The 20,461-nt window shown below is 50.3% G+C and overlaps 2 protein-coding genes across 5 annotated transcripts; both read left to right on the forward strand.

Moving 5' to 3' along the window:
• The first annotated feature begins 327 nt into the window (after window positions 1-327).
• Window positions 328-9,223, forward strand: AP2M1 (adaptor-related protein complex 2, mu 1 subunit). Of its 4 annotated transcripts, XM_012733380.1 has the most exons (13): window positions 330-436; window positions 2,424-2,540; window positions 3,696-3,701; window positions 4,351-4,616; window positions 5,339-5,421; window positions 5,847-5,852; window positions 6,047-6,182; window positions 6,270-6,411; window positions 6,831-6,950; window positions 7,052-7,187; window positions 7,289-7,386; window positions 7,862-7,973; window positions 8,618-9,223. In XM_012733380.1, exons 2-13 carry the CDS (start codon window positions 2,467-2,469, stop codon window positions 8,750-8,752), a joined length of 1,314 nt encoding a protein of 437 aa, XP_012588834.1. In that variant the 5' UTR covers window positions 330-436; window positions 2,424-2,466; the 3' UTR covers window positions 8,753-9,223. The 4 variants fall into 4 exon arrangements, with proteins under 4 accessions (XP_004675084.1, XP_004675085.1, XP_012588834.1 ...); XM_004675027.2 differs by lacking the exon at window positions 3,696-3,701 and having other exon boundaries at window positions 328-436; XM_012733391.1 differs by lacking the exon at window positions 5,847-5,852.
• Window positions 9,224-10,932: 1,709 nt separating this feature from the next.
• On the forward strand, window positions 10,933-18,349 carry ABCF3 (ATP-binding cassette, sub-family F (GCN20), member 3). Its single transcript, XM_004675030.1, has 21 exons — window positions 10,933-11,120; window positions 11,346-11,493; window positions 11,642-11,721; window positions 12,211-12,257; window positions 12,440-12,537; window positions 12,637-12,759; window positions 12,908-13,174; window positions 13,484-13,564; window positions 13,656-13,715; window positions 13,818-13,874; window positions 13,982-14,004; window positions 14,109-14,164; window positions 14,288-14,488; window positions 14,582-14,658; window positions 15,688-15,732; window positions 15,808-15,940; window positions 16,965-17,053; window positions 17,150-17,241; window positions 17,454-17,586; window positions 17,703-17,790; window positions 17,879-18,349. Exons 1-21 carry the CDS (start codon window positions 11,048-11,050, stop codon window positions 18,035-18,037), a joined length of 2,130 nt encoding a protein of 709 aa, XP_004675087.1. The 5' UTR covers window positions 10,933-11,047; the 3' UTR covers window positions 18,038-18,349.
• Window positions 18,350-20,461: the final 2,112 nt, after the last annotated feature.

Consider the following 20,461-nt stretch of genomic DNA (forward strand, 5'->3'; position numbering starts at 1 on the left):
TGATCCTCCCAGGCTCTCGGAAACATTGAAATATGAGCAGGGAGGATGGCAAAGACCACAATTCCCAGAGTTCGTAGCGAGGAAAATTAATCTCTCGGAGCGGCGTGTGCCATACGTGTATTTACGGTAGGGAAGGCCAAAGCCACTCCTTCGCGTACCTAAGGCACCTGTCCACCCACAGACGGTGCTCGAAGGCAATCGGTAGTTGTAGTTCCACTAAACCTAGAGCGTTTACAATTGTAAACGAGAAGGCCGAGGGGCCTTACGGGATTTGTAGTCTGCGCGGGAGGCGGACGCGCACGCGCAGCTAAGGCTGGGGCGGGGCCGCGGCACTGCGGTGAAAGCCGAGGCAGCGGGCTGGCGAGCAGGGGGCGGGCGGACATCTTGGGATCCGGAGAGTGGCCCGGCGGGCTAAGCAGGGGGCCGAGGACACCAGGTGAGCTTGGGATCTGGCCTTTGGGGTGAGGGAGAATGCCTGCCTCGCCTCCCAGCTTTGCTCTTTCCTGCACTGCGCTAAACGGAAAGCTGCCCACACCCGGGAGTGGCCTTAGCCTTAAGATCCCAGAGGGAACTGACGGGGCGGGGGTGCCCGGGGCGCGGTTGCAGGACGGGTGGGGAACCGCGTCCTCCGCCTGACCCGCCCGGCGCCTTCCGTGAGAGGGAAACGTACAGGAATTTCTCCCCAGGCAGGGACGTCGCGCGACGTCCCCTTCCTTGGGATCGGACAACCCACCTACCCCTCCGCGCCTCCTTTCCGGAGCAAGGACAATTCCCCCATCTCCTTAGGCAGTGACACCTCCTTGTGACAAGCCTCCCCCCCTGTGGCAGCCCCTTCTAGTTGAGTGACACCCGCATCTCTCCCTCAGACCTGTGACAGCCCCCGCACCTTGTGGAACCATCTTTTCCCTTGATGTCCCTCCCCGGGGCGAAAAGCTCACCAGCCTTTCATGTCTACATCAGAACCCCCAATGCTGGCTTCCTCTCCCCAGCTTTTCCTTATTCACCACTGTCAATCTCTCCCTGCTGCTTTTCCTCTTCAAAGTCTTAACCTTTGCCCTACTAGAAAATCCCTGTGAGCCCACCAGCCCTTTTGCTGCTGTGGACTCACCTCTGTATATCACCTGGTTGCTGCTGCCAGTCTTCCCCTTAAGTATATATTCCTCTCCTGCCCTGCCGCCCACCCCCTGTGCTTCTTTTCTCAGATGCCCTGAGCTGTCTCTGTGAACTTGTTTCTTTGCCCAAGGCTCTACCTCCATTTTGCATTTCCTTTCCCAGCCTCTTTGGGACTGAGAATGAGAGGTGTCCACTACCTAGAAAGGGATCTCATTGATAGACACAGTAATAGGCTTTATTTTCCAGTTTAGAGAAGTGTACTTAAATCCTCTCCACCACCCATGTGAAATTAATACCAAGGCTAATCCAGGAAATCTAGAACTAAATTAAATTAACCCTCTTTCGCCTTGCATACAGTCTAAATTAGTCTGACCCAAATAATTTGGATAATTCAGGCTTCTGCCCCTTGCTTATAAACCCTTAGGCCAAAAGTGAGTTTTGTTATAGGTCTGGAATCACAGAATTTCAGGTAAAAAGATCTCTTAATTGTATGAATCTGCACCCCTTCACCAGCTCCCCACTTATTTTTTTGGAGTCAGAGCTGAGAGGGAGTCTTCCTTTTTGAAAGAAGTGGAGGTGGTGTTTTAAAAAAAAAAAAAGTATTAAGCAGCTTGGGTCATTAAGGTAGTGTGCTAGGGCTGGGACTTTCTACTCTGCTCTTTTGCCTGCTTATCTGACAGCCTGGGAGAGGTTAGGGCCACACTCCTGGGTCTCTGTCAGCCAGTGCGGAAGGCCTGTCTTCTCTCCTCCCCCCACCCTGCACACCCTTTCCTGGAATGTTTAGCGATCTGTGAATTAAAGAGACAGAGGTTCAGGCCCTGCTACCCTCTCTTAAGGGGGGTGGAGCTTGAGAGACTGGGTGCTCCTGAAGCTGTGCCTGGGGCCCCCAGCCCCGGCCTGAACCAACTGGAGTAATTCCTACCGCCATTCCATTCCTGCAGCCATTCCATTCCTGCAGCCGCAGGCAGGCTTTCGCAGTGACTCATTGGCTAGCGCCTGAGTGAGTACACTGGAAGGGTCGAAAGGATCCTTGCTAAACACGACCTGGGAAGAGGGGGGTAGGGAGCTAAAAGGGAGGGTCAGATGGCCTTAGAATCCTGGGCCTAAGTCAGTCAGATTCTTTTTTCCTTTCCAGAGTGGGATAAACAGGAACTGGAGCTGGCTGAGGGGAGGGGCATGCCTGGGAGGGCTGCAGGGTCACTTGCTGGAGAGTTGAATCAGAAAAAAAGCCCTGCCAGTGGCCTGTCCAGTTCCACTGAAGATATTGACAGATTCCAAGACCTTCCCTTACCCTGCCCCCACTGTCCTAGGTCTGTTCTCAGAGCGATGGGCCGAGGAGACTGAGCTGCCGCCATGATTGGAGGCTTATTCATCTATAATCACAAGGGGGAGGTGCTCATCTCCCGGGTCTACCGAGATGACATCGGGTGAGTCCCCTGGCTGAACCAGCTGCGCTCCCCACCAGCCCTGCCCTCCTTCCCAGCATGCAGGACCAGGTCTTTCCTACCAGAGGACCATCCCCCACCCCTCAGTGTAGCCTGGAAGCTCAGCTGGTAAAGCTTGGTTCCCATTCGGCCTGGTACTGGCCACTAGGCAAGACCCGTGGAATGGCGAGGTCCCCCCAGTCTTAAGAACTTCTGTCCTTTCTGCCTCCTCTTTCCCCTAGTGACAGAGATGGTTGCTGGAGATGAGTGCTTTTGCTGGGGCAGGTTGATTCCTCCTTTGAGGAGGAGGGCGTGCTCTCCAAGGGGTGGAGTTGGTGGTCATGCTGGAGGTACATTTAAATTTTGCTCTCAAAAGCCCTTTTCTTGGTGACAGTGTTCACTGATTCCCTTGAAAACCTCTCCAGGCTGCCATATCTTCTCCTTTCCCAGAAGGAGGCAAGCTGCTGACTCAGTTGTTTCATTTCCTCTGGGCCACTCCTGGAGGAGAGCTTGTGAGCAAGCCTGAGGCTCTCTCTGGGCCACTGAGGAAAGGGCAGGGGGCGCTGCGCAGGTTTCTCAGCTTACATCTGGGCTAGCTGCTTGTTCTGGATCCCTCAGCCTTAACGAGGAGACCCAGCTGTACTTCTCATCCTGCCCTACCCTGCATGCCACTGTTTTCCTGATGGAGGGGCATGTCCTGGCCTCAGCTCTAATGAGATTAGACTCCTCTGGTTCTTGCTGTCCTGTTTTCTTCCTCAAAGAGCTTGGACTAGACAGCCAGGAGATGGACTTGTAGTAGCCCGGCTGCTTTGCCCTTGGCTTCTGTGCCTGTTGGGCTGGACAGACCTTTGGGGCTATGTGTCAGTTGGCTGGTGGTAGAGCATGAGCTAAAGTTGTAGCAATGCCTGGCTTGCCTGAACCTGGCTGGACGCCTGTCTGCCTCTCCTGCTGTGGATGGACCTAGATAAACCAGGGCCACTGTACATGCGGATTGGCATGCCTTGCTGTGCTTTTCACCCCTTGCCTGGAGCTTGTTTTCTGCCTCATGGTGTGTGCTGCCCACCCCAGTGTGTTGTGTCTAATCCTCTCTCTCGTTGCTGTCACTCTCCTCTTCTTGCTGGCGTCATTTCTCTCATCCCATCTCATTGGCTGTCGTAGCAATAGGTAAGCAGCCTGTCAAGCTGCCACCAAGGCACAGGTGGGTGGGGGGCCCTGCCCCCCCATCATTGTTTCTTTATCCTTTTTCATTCCCTAAGCTTGTCTGGAATTGGATCCTGGACAAGAATGGGTGACCCAGCTCCGGGGCGCCTTGGAGCGTCTCCCTCAGTAGAGGACAGCCTTCTCTGGAGTCATGCTGGCTTTGTATTTATTAACTTTTGGAAGAGTCAGTCTTTTCCATTGGTGGGATCATTAATATGAAGACTGGAGAAGAAGCAGATCTTTTTTTTTCATCTTGACCTGGTAGCAGCTGGAATATAGCTGGGAAATTAGGGCCAGGCTGGGAGCAGGAACAGACCTTCCTAAACCCAATTAAACTAAACTTGATTAAAGTTACATCTACCCTCCTGTCATTGCTGCTTGACTCTTCTTGTCGCTCTTGTGGACTTCAGATACCAGCCCAATTCTGGCCCTTCTCCTGTGCCCTCACTGGGAGTCACAAGGGAACCACCCCTTTGATTTAGCCATTGCCTCTAGGATTTGTGTCAGATTTCAGCAGTGGAGGCGGGTGGAGACTGTTAGCTACTTCGGCTGCCCCTGGTGGAGTGAGGTTTGCCTGGGTGCTGAAAAGCCGCTGTGCACCCTTTTCCCTCAGGAGGAACGCAGTGGATGCCTTTCGGGTCAATGTTATCCACGCCCGGCAGCAGGTGCGCAGCCCTGTCACCAACATCGCTCGCACCAGTTTCTTCCATGTTAAGCGGTCCAACATCTGGCTGGCAGCTGTCACCAAGCAGAATGTCAATGCCGCCATGGTCTTCGAATTCCTCTATAAGATGTGCGACGTAATGGCTGCCTACTTTGGCAAGATCAGCGAGGAGAACATCAAGAACAATTTTGTGCTCATCTATGAGCTGCTGGATGGTGAGATTGGTTGGGTGGTAAACCAAGGGTGGGAATGAACCTGATGGGGCGTGGCCTGGAGGTGGGAGCAGATCTGAGGCTCCACTGCTCTCTGAACCTCCCTTCCTGACTGATCTATTAAGCTGAGAAACCCAGGCCCAGTGCAGACCTAAAGGCTGCTCTGAAGCTAAAACACAATTATGCAAACAAGTAAACCCGTGGAAAGACCAGAAGACCTTCAGGAGGCTAAGGAGTCTGATGGCTGATTGTCTAGCTATTAAGCACGTTTCCTTTTCTTGCCTGTGTGATTTGGGCCTGAGTTCACTTACTGTCCTCCCAGCTTTCTGCCACAGAACAGCTGCCTCAGATCCTAGAGGTGGGTGTGATATACAGGCCCCTGGGCTTTGTTATCCCCGTTCTTCTGTAGGGTTTGAACAAACAGAATCCTTCTACTTTCCCAGCATATCTGTTTTATAAGTGCTCAGGGCTTCTTGTCCTTACCCACTGGCCTTGTGACTCTTCTATTGATTGCCTCTATTTGATAGAATCCGATATTTGAATTGTTTTCTTATGGAGCAAAAGCCCCAGAATAAATGTCACAAAGCTAGAAGACTTTGCTGCAGGTGATCCCCACACTGTCTTCTGGAGCTGTGCTAGCCAGCTATGACCAGGCCAGGGGAGGTATTAGAATGAAGGAGCCATCAGCATTTTTCCAGGGGCTGATGATGACCTTCCTTTTACAGAAATCCTGGACTTTGGCTACCCACAGAACTCAGAAACAGGCGCACTGAAAACCTTCATCACCCAGCAGGGCATCAAGAGCCAGGTACTTGAACTGTACATACAGATCGTAGTCACAGGGGAGCCCAACCTCCCTTCATTCCAGCTGGCCACTAAACCTGGTCTGAGTTGACTCATGAGCCCTTCCCGGACAGGAAGTGTTGGCCCGTGCCTTCTGCCATCACTGCAGGCCTGTTTTGCTCTGTGTGGCCCTCTCCCCACCCCAGGAGCAGCTGACTCGGCATCTCTATTACTGGAAATAACAGCTCAAGCACTTTCTGTCTGCCCTTCAGGGGGTGGGGGGTGGAGGGGGGTTAGGTTGCTTTGGAGGCCTGGTGTTCCTCAGGAGAGAACTTGCGCCATCCTCCAGGATCAAGCCTTATAGCCTTCTCTCTCTTTTCTGCTTGCCTCTCCCCATCTGTGCTCCTCTGCTGCTTCCTGTGGGCATCGAATTGGCCTTGTGGCCTTCAGCATCAGGTAAGCTGTCCCATCAGCTTCCACCATTGCAGCTCTGCTCCATTTTCTCCAGGCCCTGCCCCTTGGGGTTTGTGGAGAAGATGCATTATAGGGTGGGAACTAATGGGTAGGGGATGAAGGTAGGGTAGAGATAGATGAATACCTGACTGGAAAATGAGTGAAGCCATTGCTGTTTGTGTTTATCCCCGGTGTAGACAAAAGAAGAACAGTCCCAGATCACCAGCCAGGTGACTGGGCAGATTGGCTGGCGACGGGAGGGCATCAAGTATCGCCGGAATGAGCTCTTCCTGGATGTGCTGGAAAGTGTGAACCTTCTCATGTCCCCGCAGGGTGAGAGTCCTCTTGTGATGAACACAGGGGGGGGGTCCAAGGCAGAATCCTGGTCTGACTCAGCCGCTCCCATTTGTCCATCACCAGGGCAGGTGCTGAGTGCCCATGTGTCGGGCCGGGTGGTGATGAAGAGCTACCTGAGTGGCATGCCTGAATGCAAGTTTGGGATGAATGACAAGATTGTCATTGAGAAGCAGGGCAAAGGCACAGCTGATGAAACAAGCAAGAGGTGCTTGGGACGGGCAGCTGGTGGGGAAGGGTGGATCTCGCAGGGCTGCATGGGGCCTATCTGCTGGACTTCGTTTCTGCAGCATTGCAAACTCCCCGGGGTGTGCTTGGCTGGTTGCTCTTGCCTCTGTGCTTAAGCGAGCTGAGGTTTGTCCTCATCCTGCTGAGAAAGTAAGCCTCTTGTTTGATCCTATGCCTAAAACTCTTCTGTGCATACTGATGGCCTCTGCCCAGTGTGTGTGAAAACATTGGGTCCTGGGTTCTCAAGAGATGGGTCCAAAAACTGCATTCTAGTTGGCAGCCTTTCATAGTCCAAGATTCACCCAACCTCTGGTAATGTTTGGGGGTGGAGTATTCCCCCAGCCCAACTCCCTGTTGGTCCTTCCCTATACCAATGAGACCTTCCACCCCTACTTGCAGTGGGAAGCAATCGATTGCCATCGATGACTGCACCTTCCACCAATGTGTGCGGCTCAGCAAGTTTGACTCTGAACGCAGCATCAGCTTCATCCCACCAGATGGAGAGTTTGAGCTCATGAGGTACTACTGGGGTGTGAGGAGGCAGAGGGTGGTGCTGACAGAGATGGGGGAGAGGGAGAGTAACCGGTCATGACGTGCCATCTTGCCCCTTACCCATAAAGGTACCGCACCACCAAGGACATCATCCTTCCTTTCCGCGTCATCCCACTAGTGCGGGAAGTAGGGCGCACCAAGCTGGAGGTCAAAGTGGTCATCAAGTCCAACTTCAAGCCCTCACTACTAGCTCAGAAGATTGAGGTAAGGATGAGAGACTTGGGGAGGAGGAAGTACTTTCTCCCAGAATAAAAGCAGCTGATGCCAGGGCTTGCCAGCTCACTGACAGATATGTCACTGTTTAGGTGAGGATCCCAACCCCGCTGAACACAAGTGGGGTACAGGTGATCTGCATGAAGGGGAAGGCCAAGTATAAGGCCAGCGAGAACGCCATCGTGTGGAAGTGAGTCTTTCCTTCAGGGGCCCACAGTAGGACTCAGGATGCCTTGCTAAGTGTTACCTTTGCCCCTCAGAATCGGTGCTGGGGAGGTGAGGGGTGCCTGTGTGCTTCTACAGAAGCCTCTGCTTCGGGTATTACCCTTTACATCTTTGTTAGGGTGTATATGACAATACTTGGGTCCATGCATGCACTTATCAAAATGCTCTAACATTTCTCCATTTGCCTTGGCGTATCTTTGTGAAGTAGTAAACAAGGGATAGTGAGCCCATATACCTAGGAGGATAGTGCAGCCTTTGGTGCTAAAAGATGACCAGGCCCAAGATTCACAGCAAGTGATTATGGGTCCTCAACACACTTCCTTGTCCTAACCCCATCCACACGTTCTGGGTTCTCTTCCCCTTCTCCCACCAAAGGGCAGCTGCTCTTGAAACTCCAAACTATTAAAGGTAAATGCTGCCCATTGCCCCTGTGTTCCCAGGATCAAGCGCATGGCAGGCATGAAGGAATCGCAGATCAGCGCAGAGATTGAGCTTCTACCCACCAATGACAAGAAGAAATGGGCTCGGCCCCCCATTTCCATGAACTTTGAGGTATGGGAGAGGAGCAACTTAGAGCCTCAGCAGGGTGTGCTAGGAAAGATCTTACCATTCACTCACATCAACCGCTGCACCCTCTGCCTTGTAGAATAGTAAACTGAGGCCTTGAGAGGGGAAATGGCTTGAATTCATAGACATTCAGCATTACTTCCTTTCTTTCCTCCTTCAGACTTCAGACCCCTTAGGAGAATTAATTACAGCAGTGAAGATCTTTGACTTGTCCTTAAAATAACTCTTTGGAAACCTTTAGATTACTTGAGTCCCAGATCAGACAGTATTTATTTACAGGAGAGGGGGCTGACTTTACAATACAGGCTAGATAATACTGCTTTCTCCTCCATATTTTTTACGTGCATAATATTGAAAAGGATAAGTAAAGCCCAAGGCAGTTCGTTGGTTGCTACCCTGCCCCTTAAAAGAACTGATTCAAGTTCTCACAGGTAGGAGCTGACTGCTAGTTTCTCTTGGATGTACTTTATTTATTGGTAATAACCTCGTAAGGAATACCTCACTAGCTGGCTTCCCCCACCTGCTTTCAGGAAATCCATCGTCCAGACTTCTGTAGTTAGTAATGAGGCAGGCAGGGCGACGGGAGTGTCTGTGAGGCCATCTTCCTAACTGAGCTGTCCCTTGCCCAGGTGCCATTCGCCCCCTCTGGCCTCAAGGTGCGCTACTTGAAGGTATTTGAGCCGAAGCTGAACTACAGCGACCATGATGTCATCAAATGGGTGCGCTACATTGGTCGCAGCGGCATTTATGAGACCCGCTGCTAGCTGCTTAGGGGCAGCTCGCCTGCTTCCCCACCCACCCTCTCCCGCAGGTCCAGGTGCCCCTGGACGGCCACTGCACATCAGTGTCTCCTCCCTCCTGCTTTGCTGCCTTCCCTTTGCACCAGCCCCTGAATTTAGGTCTGGACCAACCATATTGCGAGTGGGACAGGTGGCGAAGACCCCCGGCTCCCTGGGCAGGGTGGCTTCTGGACCCCCTGCTCCTACGTCTGCTCTGGCCCATTGTCAGGCTGAGTTCTGTGATCAAAGTCAGGTCAGCCCCCTCTCTTCCTCTCCCCTGTGGCCACATCTCTGGAGTGGGAGGGTTGGCGTCTGCCCCTCACCTCGGAGCTCTCCCAAAGGCCAGTAACGGATTCCCAGCCCTCAATCCCTACTCTGCTTTGGGATAGTGTGAGCTTCATTTTGTACACGTGTGACTTCGTCCAGTTATAAACCCAATAAACTCTGTAGAATGGAGTTGCTGGCTAAGTGTTGATGTGGGAGCTGCATGGGGAGGGAAACTGGTGAAACTGCTCTTCCCCTTTTTACCAGTCTTCAGTAGAACTTTCTATTCTGAAATATCTCAAGGCTCTCCCTGTCCTCTCAGACCAAAGGCCCTTACAGGTGTCCCCACCTCCTTCTGTTTCCTCAGGGGTTAACATTACCACTTGGGCCCAGTTCTCTGAGAACATAAATTTCCCAAATTTACCCAGCACTTTATTCAGGTACTTTCTGATTAGCAGAGGTTAAGGAAGATTTACTTTTGGTGTTTCCGGCCATCCAGGAAAACTGACCTCTTAATTCCAGCCTCCTCCCAAATTACGCAGGTTTTTCCAACCTTGAGTGTTTCAAGGGAAGATTCTTCCCAGGCATTTTAGAAAAGTCCTTCCTTCCTTTTACCTACCACCCAGAATCATGTGCTAAACTAGTACCCAGGGGGTGTCCCATAGCATGCTCAGGTTTTAGAGCAGATGAGAGCAGATTTGCTGTGGCCAGTTTTCCCTTCCTTGGTTTCATCTGTTTATGGCTTAAAAATAGAAAATTGCAAGCAGAAGTAGAAAATACAATGAACCCCTACACACATCACCCACTTTTATCAATCATCACCCCATGGCCAATCCCTCAGTGCTACATCCAGTCTGTTCATACTTGCCAAGTGTCCCTTTTACACAACTTGCATTGGGATCCACACAAGGTCTGCCTATTGTGGTTGGCCAATGCCTCTTAAATCACTGACACCATAGGTTCTCCCTCAGCTCTTGCTGTGTTGAAGAAGCCAGGTAATCTACCTCTGGTTCCCCCATTAGAATTCTTTTGCCTTTATTTCCTCTAACTTTTTTTGAAGTATTGGGAATGTTTACTCCCAACAGCAGTGCTTAAATCAAAAGGACAAAAGGGTAATAGTATGATTTTAGGTGACAGTTTTCTTTAAAGACAATTTGAAAGAAAAGGCACCTTAAGCATAAAGCAACAGCATCATGGGGGTGGGGGGAGAGTCTAATAATCCATCAGAGGGAATCTGCGAAAAGCTTTCACAGTCATGGAAACTCAGGATGCAGTTTGCTCCGGGTGTAGAAAGGAAATAAATACCAGTGAATTTTGCACAGACCTTGCCGTTGTTCTGGTTTTCTTGCCCTTTGGCGGAGAGTGAGGTTGTGCCCTGGGGGAAGCAATGACTTGGCATAATTCGATTTGTTATGCTGAATTGTCAAGTGGGAAAGGTCTAAGTGTTGGGCACTGGCCAGCAGGCCAGCAACAAGAAGCCCGCAGGGCCTGGGGGCCTGAACGAAACCTGTAGTCGCACAGCACTGCGCGAGGGGCTTCAGAGAGGGCTGGATGAGTGAGTCAGCAAAGCTCCAGGCGAGCTCCAAAATGGACTCAGCTGGGCACGCCGAGGTAGCGCGCCTCAAGGGAGAGCACAGAATCGAGCAAGATCACTGTGCCCCACCCCCAGCGCCTCTCTCGGGAGGTTCCCACCCATCTGAGTCCGCGTCCAGATAAACCGGGTGCCCCGCCCCCGCCGCTTCCCGGATCTCAGTCTCCCAGAGCGCGGACACGTTCGCACATGTGGCTAGTTTTTTCGGCGGAAGAGGCGTGGCGCAGGCGCACGGAGCTGCTCGGGCTGAGACTGGCGCTTGCGCAGGGTTCCTCACCAGGTGACCCCTCCCGCCGGGTTTCGCGCACTACGCGCCTTTCTTACGTCACCACTACGCATGCGACTTAGAAGGATTGCGCGCTTTGGAGGGTTGGGCCCTGTTCGTGCTCTCACGGCGACTGCGCGGACGGGAGCCCGACTGGAACATGGCGACTTGCGCCGAAATCCTGCGGAGCGAGTTCCCCGAGATTGACGGGCAGGTCTTCGACTACGTGACGGGTGAGCCGAGAGGGATCAGCGTGCTGGGAAGGCTGACGTGGAAGTCGGGGGGAAATACCAGGAGAGGGCAGAGCCGGGGGATGCTGCTAGGCCTCTCCTCTGTGTGACCTCTTGTCTCAAGGGCCAGTAGGCTTTAGAGCCGCACCGGGGCGGCCGTTCGGGAACTAAAACCGCTCCGTGTCTGTCCTACACGGTGCCCTCCTTGCCGTGCCATCCTGGGTTCAGGCGTCTTGCACAGCGGCAGCGCGGACTTCGAGTCTGTGGATGACCTGGTGGAAGCTGTGGGGGAACTGTTACAAGAGGTGTCCGGGGACAGCAAGGATGACGCGGGCATCAGAGCAGTGTGCCAGCGCATGTACAACACTCTGCGCCTGTACGTGTCAGGGCCTGGAGGTTTGTGGGGGCGATGGGAGGGCGATGGCCGGGTGGATGGTCAGGAGCCAAGAGGTGAAAGGAGGTCCGATGACCCTAGAGTTTTTTCTTTAACTGCGAACTCTGCAATTTCAATCTCTATCCTCAAGGGCAGAGCCACAGAGCCAGGGAAACAGCCAGGTGCTACTGGACGCCCCCATCCAGTTGTCAAAGATAACGGAGAACTACGGTGAGAATGAGGGGAGATGCCACTAGCTGTCCTGTCTTTTCTCAGTTTCCATTCCCCAGCCACCTGCCCCCTCGAGTGAAGAACTCCTGGTACTTCTTTTCTACAGGACAAGGTTGTAGAAGGTAGTTGATGTCATTACTGAGGCAGAGAGTCCGCTGATGAAGGAATTGGGTTGGAAAGTTCTCTCCAATCTTTAGGAAATGGTAGGAAGCATTTGGGCCTTGGAGATAGACAGTTTAACTCCCCAATTTGATGACTTACTCACTATATGCTACATGGTCTTGTAAGAACTGTTTATGTACCAGTCCCTGTATCTTTAATCTGTTAGGTAGTTTTTTGTTGTTTTTTAAATGTGGGAAGGATGATAACTGTTCATCTGTGGGATTTAAGGCTTTCCGGAAAATGTCGGTGTCTGATTCATATAGCCACTCGAAACTTTAGTTTCCCTTCCCTCAGGGAGAGGGTGACTGTTTTTCTTCTCGCTTACAGACTGTGGCACCAAACTTCCAGGACTGCTAAAGAGGGAACAGTCCTCGGTGAGGAGGAAAAAAGGGAGGGGACTGTGTTTATGGTGGGTGTGAGAACTGGCTGTCTCTAAACGTTGCAGTATCTTTCTGGAAGATGTCTTTGGGTTTATTTCCCTCCTCCCCCCAAAGCTTTAATTCTATTCATCATGGGTAAAATAAGAGGGTGAAAAATGGTTGTGTTTGGACTCTAGACAGTGAATGCAAAGAAGCTGGAGAAGGCTGAAGCTCGACTGAAGGCAAAGCAGGAGAAGCGCTCAGAAAAGGACACATGCAAAACCAGCACTTCTCTGTGAGTTTAGCAAGAAGGGCTGACAAGAGAACAGAGAATTTTTGCCAGGATGGAAGGGTGGTTGAGAGTGCTAAAGCCATCTACTTCTCCCTTTAAAAGAGTCTTGGAAGAGGCATCCGCCAGCCAGGCAGGCAGCAGAAAGGAGAGTCGGTTGGAATCATCTGGCAAGAACAAATCCTATGACGTTCGAATTGAGAACTTTGATGTCTCTTTTGGTGATAGGTAAGAAATGGGTGTAATGTTTTTCTTCTTCCAATTAAAGAAGGATTTTGAAAAGTAAAATGGGACTAAAATAGTTAGGTTCCTGCTGTTAAACTTCTGTGCACCTGTCTCTATAGCACCCTTTGTCTTCTTCCTACTACCCCTGTAGGGTGCTGCTGACTGGAGCAGATGTGAACCTGGCTTGGGGCCGCCGTTATGGGCTGGTGGGTCGGAATGGGCTGGGGAAGACGACGCTGCTGAAGATGCTGGCTACCCGGAGCCTGCGGGTTCCAGCCCACATTTCCCTGCTGCATGTAGAACAGGAGGTTGCTGGAGATGACACTCCTGCCCTGCAGAGCGTGCTGGAGAGTGACACCATGCGAGAGGACCTTCTCCGACAGGAGCGGGAGCTCAGTGCCCAGATTGCTGCTGGCAGGTAATGGCTCTAGGCTAGGGAATAACAAGCAGCAGCTGTCCTTCAGAGTGCCTGCCATTCTGTCATGATCTGTAATGCTCACCCCGTCATAGTAGGCAGCAGAGTGCTACTGTGAGGCTTAAAACCCTGTTCCTTAATGGTACCTGTCCCCTCACTGTCATGAGCAAGTCCTTCTGTAGTCTATTCCTGTCCTGGCAACTAGGCAGCCAGTTTTTCTGTTATATAATACGCACGTACATATACACACACATATGGTGCAGAGAATCGCCTAGAATGCTCTCCTGAGGCCTATTCCTCTTCCCCCTCTAGGGCTGAAGGTTCAGAAGCTGCACAACTGGCTGAAATCTATTCCAAACTGGAGGAGATTGAGGCTGACAAGGCACCTGCCAGGTATTTAAAATTCCTCCTTCAGATTGCATCATTTCCTTCGTTACCCATTCTAACCAAGTTCTTCAATTTTTTTTTTTTTTTTCACTCATAGGGCATCAGTAATTCTTGCAGGGCTTGGCTTTACTCCTAAAATGCAGCAGCAGCCCACCCGGTAAGTTGTCCTTACATCCCTAGCTCTGAACACTTAGACAGTTGGCTCTGACCCTGCCTGCCTTGGGGAATAGCCCCCTGATACAGCTCTGTCTTTCTTTAGGGAGTTCTCAGGTGGCTGGAGAATGAGACTCGCCCTGGCCCGGGCCTTGTTTGCTAGGTGAGTTTCTTGGGCCTGTGTGGATACTGTGGAGAATGGACCTTGGCTCTTGGGAGGAGGCAGCAAGTCACTGAATTAGAACCTTATGTCTTAATTCTTTTTTATAGGCCAGATCTTTTGCTGTTAGATGGTGAGTTTGAAATGGGGTGCCTTGATTATGGGGTAAGGAAAGGTGGCAGTGTCCAAGTTCATAGTTTCAGCCTTAGTTCAACTATGTCTTCCCCCACTGTCCAGAACCCACAAACATGCTGGATGTAAGGGCCATTCTGTGGCTGGAGAATTATCTGCAGGTGAGTGTCTACAGGTGCTAGCGTTGGTCAGGGGGAAGATCTGCCTCCCAGATAACTGGGGGGGCTGGGAACTGACTGCCCTCCCAAACTGGGCCTGCTGTCCTGTGACCCCCCCCACCTCAGACATGGCCCTCCACAATCCTGGTCGTCTCCCACGACCGCAACTTCCTGAATGCCATAGCCACAGACATCATCCACCTGCACAGCCAGCGACTAGATGGTTACCGGGGAGACTTTGAGACCTTCATCAAGAGCAAGCAGGAGCGACTGCTCAACCAGCAGCGTGAATATGAGGCACAGCAGCAGTACCGGCAGCATATCCAGGTGTGGGAGCAGGCAGGGCTGGGGGACCCATCCCAGGGGTGTTAAGTTTCAGGGAGTGAGGAAGCCTGACCAGTGCCTGCATCTCACCCACAGGTTTTCATTGATCGGTTTCGCTACAATGCTAACAGGGCCTCTCAAGTGCAGAGCAAACTCAAGATGTTAGAGAAGCTGTGAGTACAGTGCCCTTTATCACGCCCCAACTTCAATTTTTGTTAATTTTTGCTCTCATTTTATATACTACCCCTTACCCTGTCCTGTTCTAAATCTCCCCTTTTCTAGAAAGCAACTTTACTTTTCTCTCCTTCAGGAAAGTAGGCTAGTCTCTATACTCTTAGAATGTTAATATTACCCTAGACTTGCACAGCCACTCATCTACTTTCTCTGCTTATTCTGGAGTTTCATATAAATGGAGTCGCACAACATATGACCTTTTGTATTTGGCTTCTTTCACTCAGCTTAATGTTTTCAAGGTTCACTCATGTTACAGTGTCAGTGCTTCATTTTATGGTCAGATTATATTCCATTGTTCAGATGACACATTTTGCTGATCGATCCGTCAGTTGATGGACATTTGGATTGTTTCCTGGTCTTGACTGTTAGGAGTAATATTGCTGTAAACATTTGTGGACACTTTTTTATGTGGTCATACCTTTACTGATCTGTTGGGTACATAGTTAGGGTTAGGACTGCTGGGTTAACTTTTTGAGGAACTGCCGAACTCTTCTCTAAAGCATGTGCACCATATGCTTTTACATTCCTACCAACAGTGTGTGAGGGTTCAAAGTTTTTCATATCCTTTCTGTCTTTTTTAATTTTTGCTGGACTAGTGGGTATGAAGTGATAACTCATTGCAATATTGAGTTGTATTTCCTTCATTACACTGAACATTGGGAGCTTAATCTTGAAGCAGTCTTTCTAGAGGTGCTGGTGGTTAGGGAACCTAAAATCATAAGTCTTTGGATTTTGTGACATTGAAACATAAGGATAAAAAGTTGCAAAACTGGAAGGAAAAATGTTGCAAAAAGGGTAATCCTATTTTTCTGTTGTACAGTGACCTAGAAAAATGTGCTCTAAAATGAGAATGTTACCTGGATGATGAAAGGATGAGCTTTTTCACAATATATGTTATTTATGTGATGGTTGTGGGGATATTTTTTTTTTTTTTTTATGTCAAAAATGTCATAAACCTCTCTCCTCAGACCAGAGCTGAAGCCTGTGGATAAGGAGTTGGAAGTAGTGATGAAGTGAGTGCTGGGCCGAAGGGGCAGGTGGGGAAGCTGTTGTGGCCACCCCATGCTCCTCACCCCCACCTCCTACAGGTTCCCTGATGGGTTTGAAAAGTTCTCACCTCCAATTCTACAACTAGATGAAGTGGATTTCTACTATGATCCTAAGCACGTCATCTTCAGCCGTCTCTCTGTCTCTGCTGATCTCGAGTCCCGCATCTGTGTGGTATGGTTGCTGTTTCTCTGTTCTAGAAGCTAGAACTCTCCCACCCATTTCATGTGGGGGTTGGTCCTAGTCCTTGGGCTATAAAGGAATCAGAAACAGGAGTCAAGGCCAGGGCCAGAAACTTTACTGTCTCTGTGCCCCTGTCTTCCATCTTCTGGGGCTTCCCTGCTAAGAGGTAAAGCCTGGCATAAGCCTTATCTTATTGGTCTTAGCCTTGAACTTTCTCCAGTTAATGGAATGTAGAGGAGAAGGCGTCAGCTTCAGGGTCAGATGTCAGATTCTGACTGCCATTTTCTAGATTGGTTACTAAACAGTTTCCTCTTCTGTAATAGGAAATAGCTTCTACCTCACTTGGTTATTGGGGGAAATTAAATCCCCTGTACTCAGGTTTTGATACCTTTTACACCTTAACTGCTTCCTTCATTTATTATAAAGATTTAGTTATGCTTACAAGGGCTGGGGTGTAAGCCAGAGGTGGTTGGGGGTTGGGGGAAGAGGATTCATCAAAGACAGAGTGGGGAGCAGAATGGGCAGATTGACTGAAATATACTGCTGAGGGGGAGCAGTGGCTGAAACAGGAGAGGTTTGCTGGGCTATATGGGTCAGCTCCCTGGCCAAGTATTGAACTCATGCTGCTGCCAATAGCTTCATAGTGCTCAGACTTAACCCCTTGTCTCCCTGGGAGGCCTGCTTCCTTCATTTTTCCCACACAGTCGTGCTCTACATAATGCACAGTGACCACTAGTCCACTGTGCAACAATGGGCTCCATAGCCTCGGTGTACAGACTGGGTGCTACCATCTGGGCTTGTGAAGGCACACACTGTGATGTTCACCTGGTGACAAAATTGCCTCGCGACTCATTTCTCTGCCTGTATGCCCATCATCAAGTGACAAGTGACTATAGTGTAAAGACATTTTGCAGTGGGTGAAGGAGTAATTGGGACTGCCCGGCACCGGTTCCTGTCTCCTTCCTCCTGTGTCCCACACATGTATAGTCTTATGTTCTCATGTTTCTTCTGATAGGTTGGGGAGAACGGAGCTGGGAAATCCACCATGCTGAAGCTACTTATGGGCGACTTGACCCCGGTTCGTGGCATCAGACATGCTCACAGGTGAAAACCGCCCCTTTGCTCTCCAGCTACTCGTATACAGTATCTGCGCTCTCTGCTCATTGACTTCCTGCTTGTCCCCTTCATCTTTACTTGCAGGAATCTGAAGATTGGCTATTTTAGCCAGCACCACGTGGAGCAGCTGGACCTGAACGTCAGTGCTGTGGAGCTGCTAGCACGCAAGTTTCCTGGTGTGTTAGGGATTTGAGCTGAGGAGAGAGAGCCAGGGCTAACCCCTATAGCTAGGCCTACTTTGGGGAGCAAGGGGCCATGCTGAGCAGGTCACCTAAGTCTAGGTGTAAGGACTTGGATATTCGAGTAAGGTGTAAAGTGGTGCTGTGGAAGGGGGTGAAGGGCTAGTGCTGGGCCAGGAACCCACATGATGGGCTGGGACTTATTCCAGGACGGCCTGAGGAGGAATATCGCCACCAGCTGGGCCGGTATGGCATCTCTGGAGAACTGGCCATGCGTCCTGTTGCCAGTTTGTCTGGGGGCCAGAAGAGCCGGGTAGCTTTTGCTCAGATGACCATGCCCTGGTGAGACCTCGTTTTCTAGAACTCTTGCTCTTTTGCCAAATAGAAAATTATTCTCCTGCTTTTGTATCAGGGATTTCATTCTCCCACTGCCTGTCTTTCTGGGTTCTGCCTTTCAGCCCCAATTTCTACATTCTGGATGAACCCACAAACCACTTGGATATGGAGACAATTGAGGCCCTGGGCCGTGCTCTCAACAATTTCAGGGTGAGTGTGCCATTACGCTGCCCACTCCTTTACAGGCCTCAACAGCTTTAGAGCCCTCCTGAGTACCTGCTGTTCTCCTGTCTTTCAGGGTGGTGTGATTCTGGTGTCTCACGACGAGCGCTTTATCCGACTGGTGTGCCAAGAGTTGTGGGTGTGCGAAGGAGGCAGCGTCACCAGGGTCGAGGGGGGATTTGACCAGTACCGCGCCCTTCTGCAGGAACAGTTCCGCCGTGAGGGCTTCCTCTAAGGACACCAGGCTGAGGACTGTGCCCAGGATATGGACTGGTCTCTCAGACCCCTGGGCCGCCATGTCAGCGACCATTTCCGCACCACAGACTTCCCCCTACTTTGGGGACAGCCTTATTCCCAAATCTCTTCTTTTGACTGGAGCATCTTCTGCACAACCCAGGGAGCCTCATCTAAGGGTCTGTGAGGACTGGTCTTCCAAGGGAAGAGGTGGGGGTTTCCCTCTAGGGTTAATGAACCCATATACCCCCACTACCCCAGCTCTGACTGGGCCCTAGTGGCTGCTGTGTAAATTAAATCTCCCCTGTATCTCCCTTGCCTCATCTCTGCTGCTCCTTGGCAGGGCTGCACTTGCCTACTGGTACAGGGCGAGGACTCTGATTTGCCATTTTCTCGTGACACAGTGAAAGCATGGCAGCATCAGCCTTGTCCCTGGGAGGAGACCTCACTAAAGACACCAGGGCTGGGAGGTCACCTGTATGATACTGTAGTGGACTGAGCTGATGGAACAAAAGCACATTGTGTTTGTGTGCTTGAATTAATCCTCACAGCCATCCTATAAAGAAACTGAGGAGCTGTTCAAAAAAACTATGTGCTGTGTTTACCCAGGTAGCACTCATGGTCTCTCAGAAATGACTCATTTTACACCCTGCTCCAACCCCAGTGCTTTTCATATCCAAAGCAACCTTCACAGTAGCAGCTCAGGGACTGAGCTGATGGAATGAAAACAGCACCATCATTGTGGTATATTTCCCTAGCCCAGCCGCCATTCAGCTGAAAGGACAATTGGTTCTGCTGTCCCAGAACCCCCACTGCTTTGGAGAGTGAACCACTTATTCACTTAGCTTGGAACATGGTTTGTCGATCCTCTCTTCAGTGGTCTCTAGCCCAGTGTCACCCTACTTCTCTGATCTGGGCTGTCATGGCTGAAGACAAACCAGACTGGGTCTTCAAAGTTCCCAATGGGCTTGAGTGGTTTCATGTTCTTTATTTTACTCTATAAATTCTTGGAAGAAGCCTCAAAAGTAGGGAATTGAGAATGGAGGGAAGAACTAGAAATTCTGTTTCAAATTAAGTCTTTAAGAGGGGATATTTAACAAAGGTGATGTGAGGAGTATTTCTCCCAAGGTTCCGACACCAAAATGGAGACATTGCTTTACCCTCATTGGCAACAGAGAAGAGTCAACCATACAAAGCTCGCCCGCTTCATAAAAGATTGTAGTTAAAATTCAGCTAAGAAATCTGAACTACTGCGGGTATTGTATAAGTAGCAGGGGAGAAAGAACTTTTCCAGTAAAAGAATAGAGGGGTCAGGTGCCGATGGGCTGGCTACTAACCTGCCCGCCTCAGCTCATCAAGGGAGGTGTTCTTCCAGCTGAGGGCCCTGCGTACCTTGGAACTCCTGAGGGCCCCAGTACTCTTCCCGCCACACAGCTGCCGGTGGGCTAGTTGGGGGCCATCTGTGGAGTGCTCTGTGTCTCCCTATTTACTAGTTTTTCACTCCTTTGCTCTTCACCATTATGTGAATCTGAGAGTTCTAAGTTGTGAGTCCCTGGAAATGCATTGAAGAATTCTGTGACAGAATCTGTTTCTTTGGAGGTGGTGTGGACATGAAAAGCACTGGGGTTGCTATGTTTATTTCATCACTTTTTACAGTAGGTAAGCTATGGAAACAATCCAAAAACCAGAAAATAGATGACTAGATCTAGAAGAGGTGTGTGTGCGTGCATACGCGCACGTGCGTACAGTGGAATATTGAGCAATCAAAGATAAACTCATAGCAACATGGATGGAGCTGGAAGGGGTTATGCTCAGTAAAATAAGGTAGAAAGAAAAAATATATAAGGTGGTTTTACTTATAGGAGGAATGTAAAGGAAACAGGATCAAGAGGGGAAAATGCATAATCAAAATCAACAGGCAACTATAAATCAGTCTACAGGGAAGGAGGAGGAGAAGGAACAATATGGGTGGGAAGAGCACGATAGACTGATGATGGGACATGGTAGTGGGGATTTCATCTGAGAAGAAAGCATACACTACAAAAACGAATGATGTAAAACATACAAGGGGATAAAAGGTTGGAGGAAGGTTTATAATCTCAGCTCTGAGTTATAGACGTGCGTGCGCGCGCGCGCACACGCACACATACCTCTTCTAGATCTAGTCATCTATTTTCTGGTTTTGGATTGTTTCCATAGCTCTGTGCTACCTGTGTAATCATAGCAAATAACATTTTTTGAATATGTCCTTGGTTTCTTTGTAAGATGTTTGTAAGAATTAATTCAAACACACAGAAAGTGGTTCCTGTGTGAGCAGTCTGGTGTGAAAGACAATCATGGGGAATGCGTATTATCTGAGAAGCTCGAGGTGTAGACCAGTTTGGGCTCAAAGGAAGAAAAACTACCTTAATACTGCAGGCTGTTT

Source organism: Condylura cristata, unplaced genomic scaffold, assembly GCF_000260355.1.
Source record: "Condylura cristata isolate star-nosed mole 26May11 unplaced genomic scaffold, ConCri1.0 scaffold00003, whole genome shotgun sequence".
In the NCBI taxonomy this organism is placed as follows: domain Eukaryota; kingdom Metazoa; phylum Chordata; class Mammalia; order Eulipotyphla; family Talpidae; genus Condylura; species Condylura cristata.

Excerpts from the sequence above, each read along its gene's own strand:
- AP2M1 (XM_012733380.1), top strand. The coding sequence starts at position 2,467 with ATGATTGGAGGCTTATTCATCTATAATCACAAGGGGGAGGTGCTCATC. Across the intron at positions 4,617-5,338 it reads CATCTATGAGCTGCTGGATG|AAATCCTGGACTTTGGCTAC; the intron begins GTGAGATTGGTT and ends TTCCTTTTACAG. Across the intron at positions 7,188-7,288 it reads TACTAGCTCAGAAGATTGAG|GTGAGGATCCCAACCCCGCT; the intron begins GTAAGGATGAGA and ends GTCACTGTTTAG.
- ABCF3 (XM_004675030.1), top strand. The coding sequence starts at position 11,048 with ATGGCGACTTGCGCCGAAATCCTGCGGAGCGAGTTCCCCGAGATTGAC. Across the intron at positions 13,716-13,817 it reads ATGCAGCAGCAGCCCACCCG|GGAGTTCTCAGGTGGCTGGA; the intron begins GTAAGTTGTCCT and ends GTCTTTCTTTAG. Across the intron at positions 14,005-14,108 it reads AGATCTTTTGCTGTTAGATG|AACCCACAAACATGCTGGAT; the intron begins GTGAGTTTGAAA and ends CCCACTGTCCAG.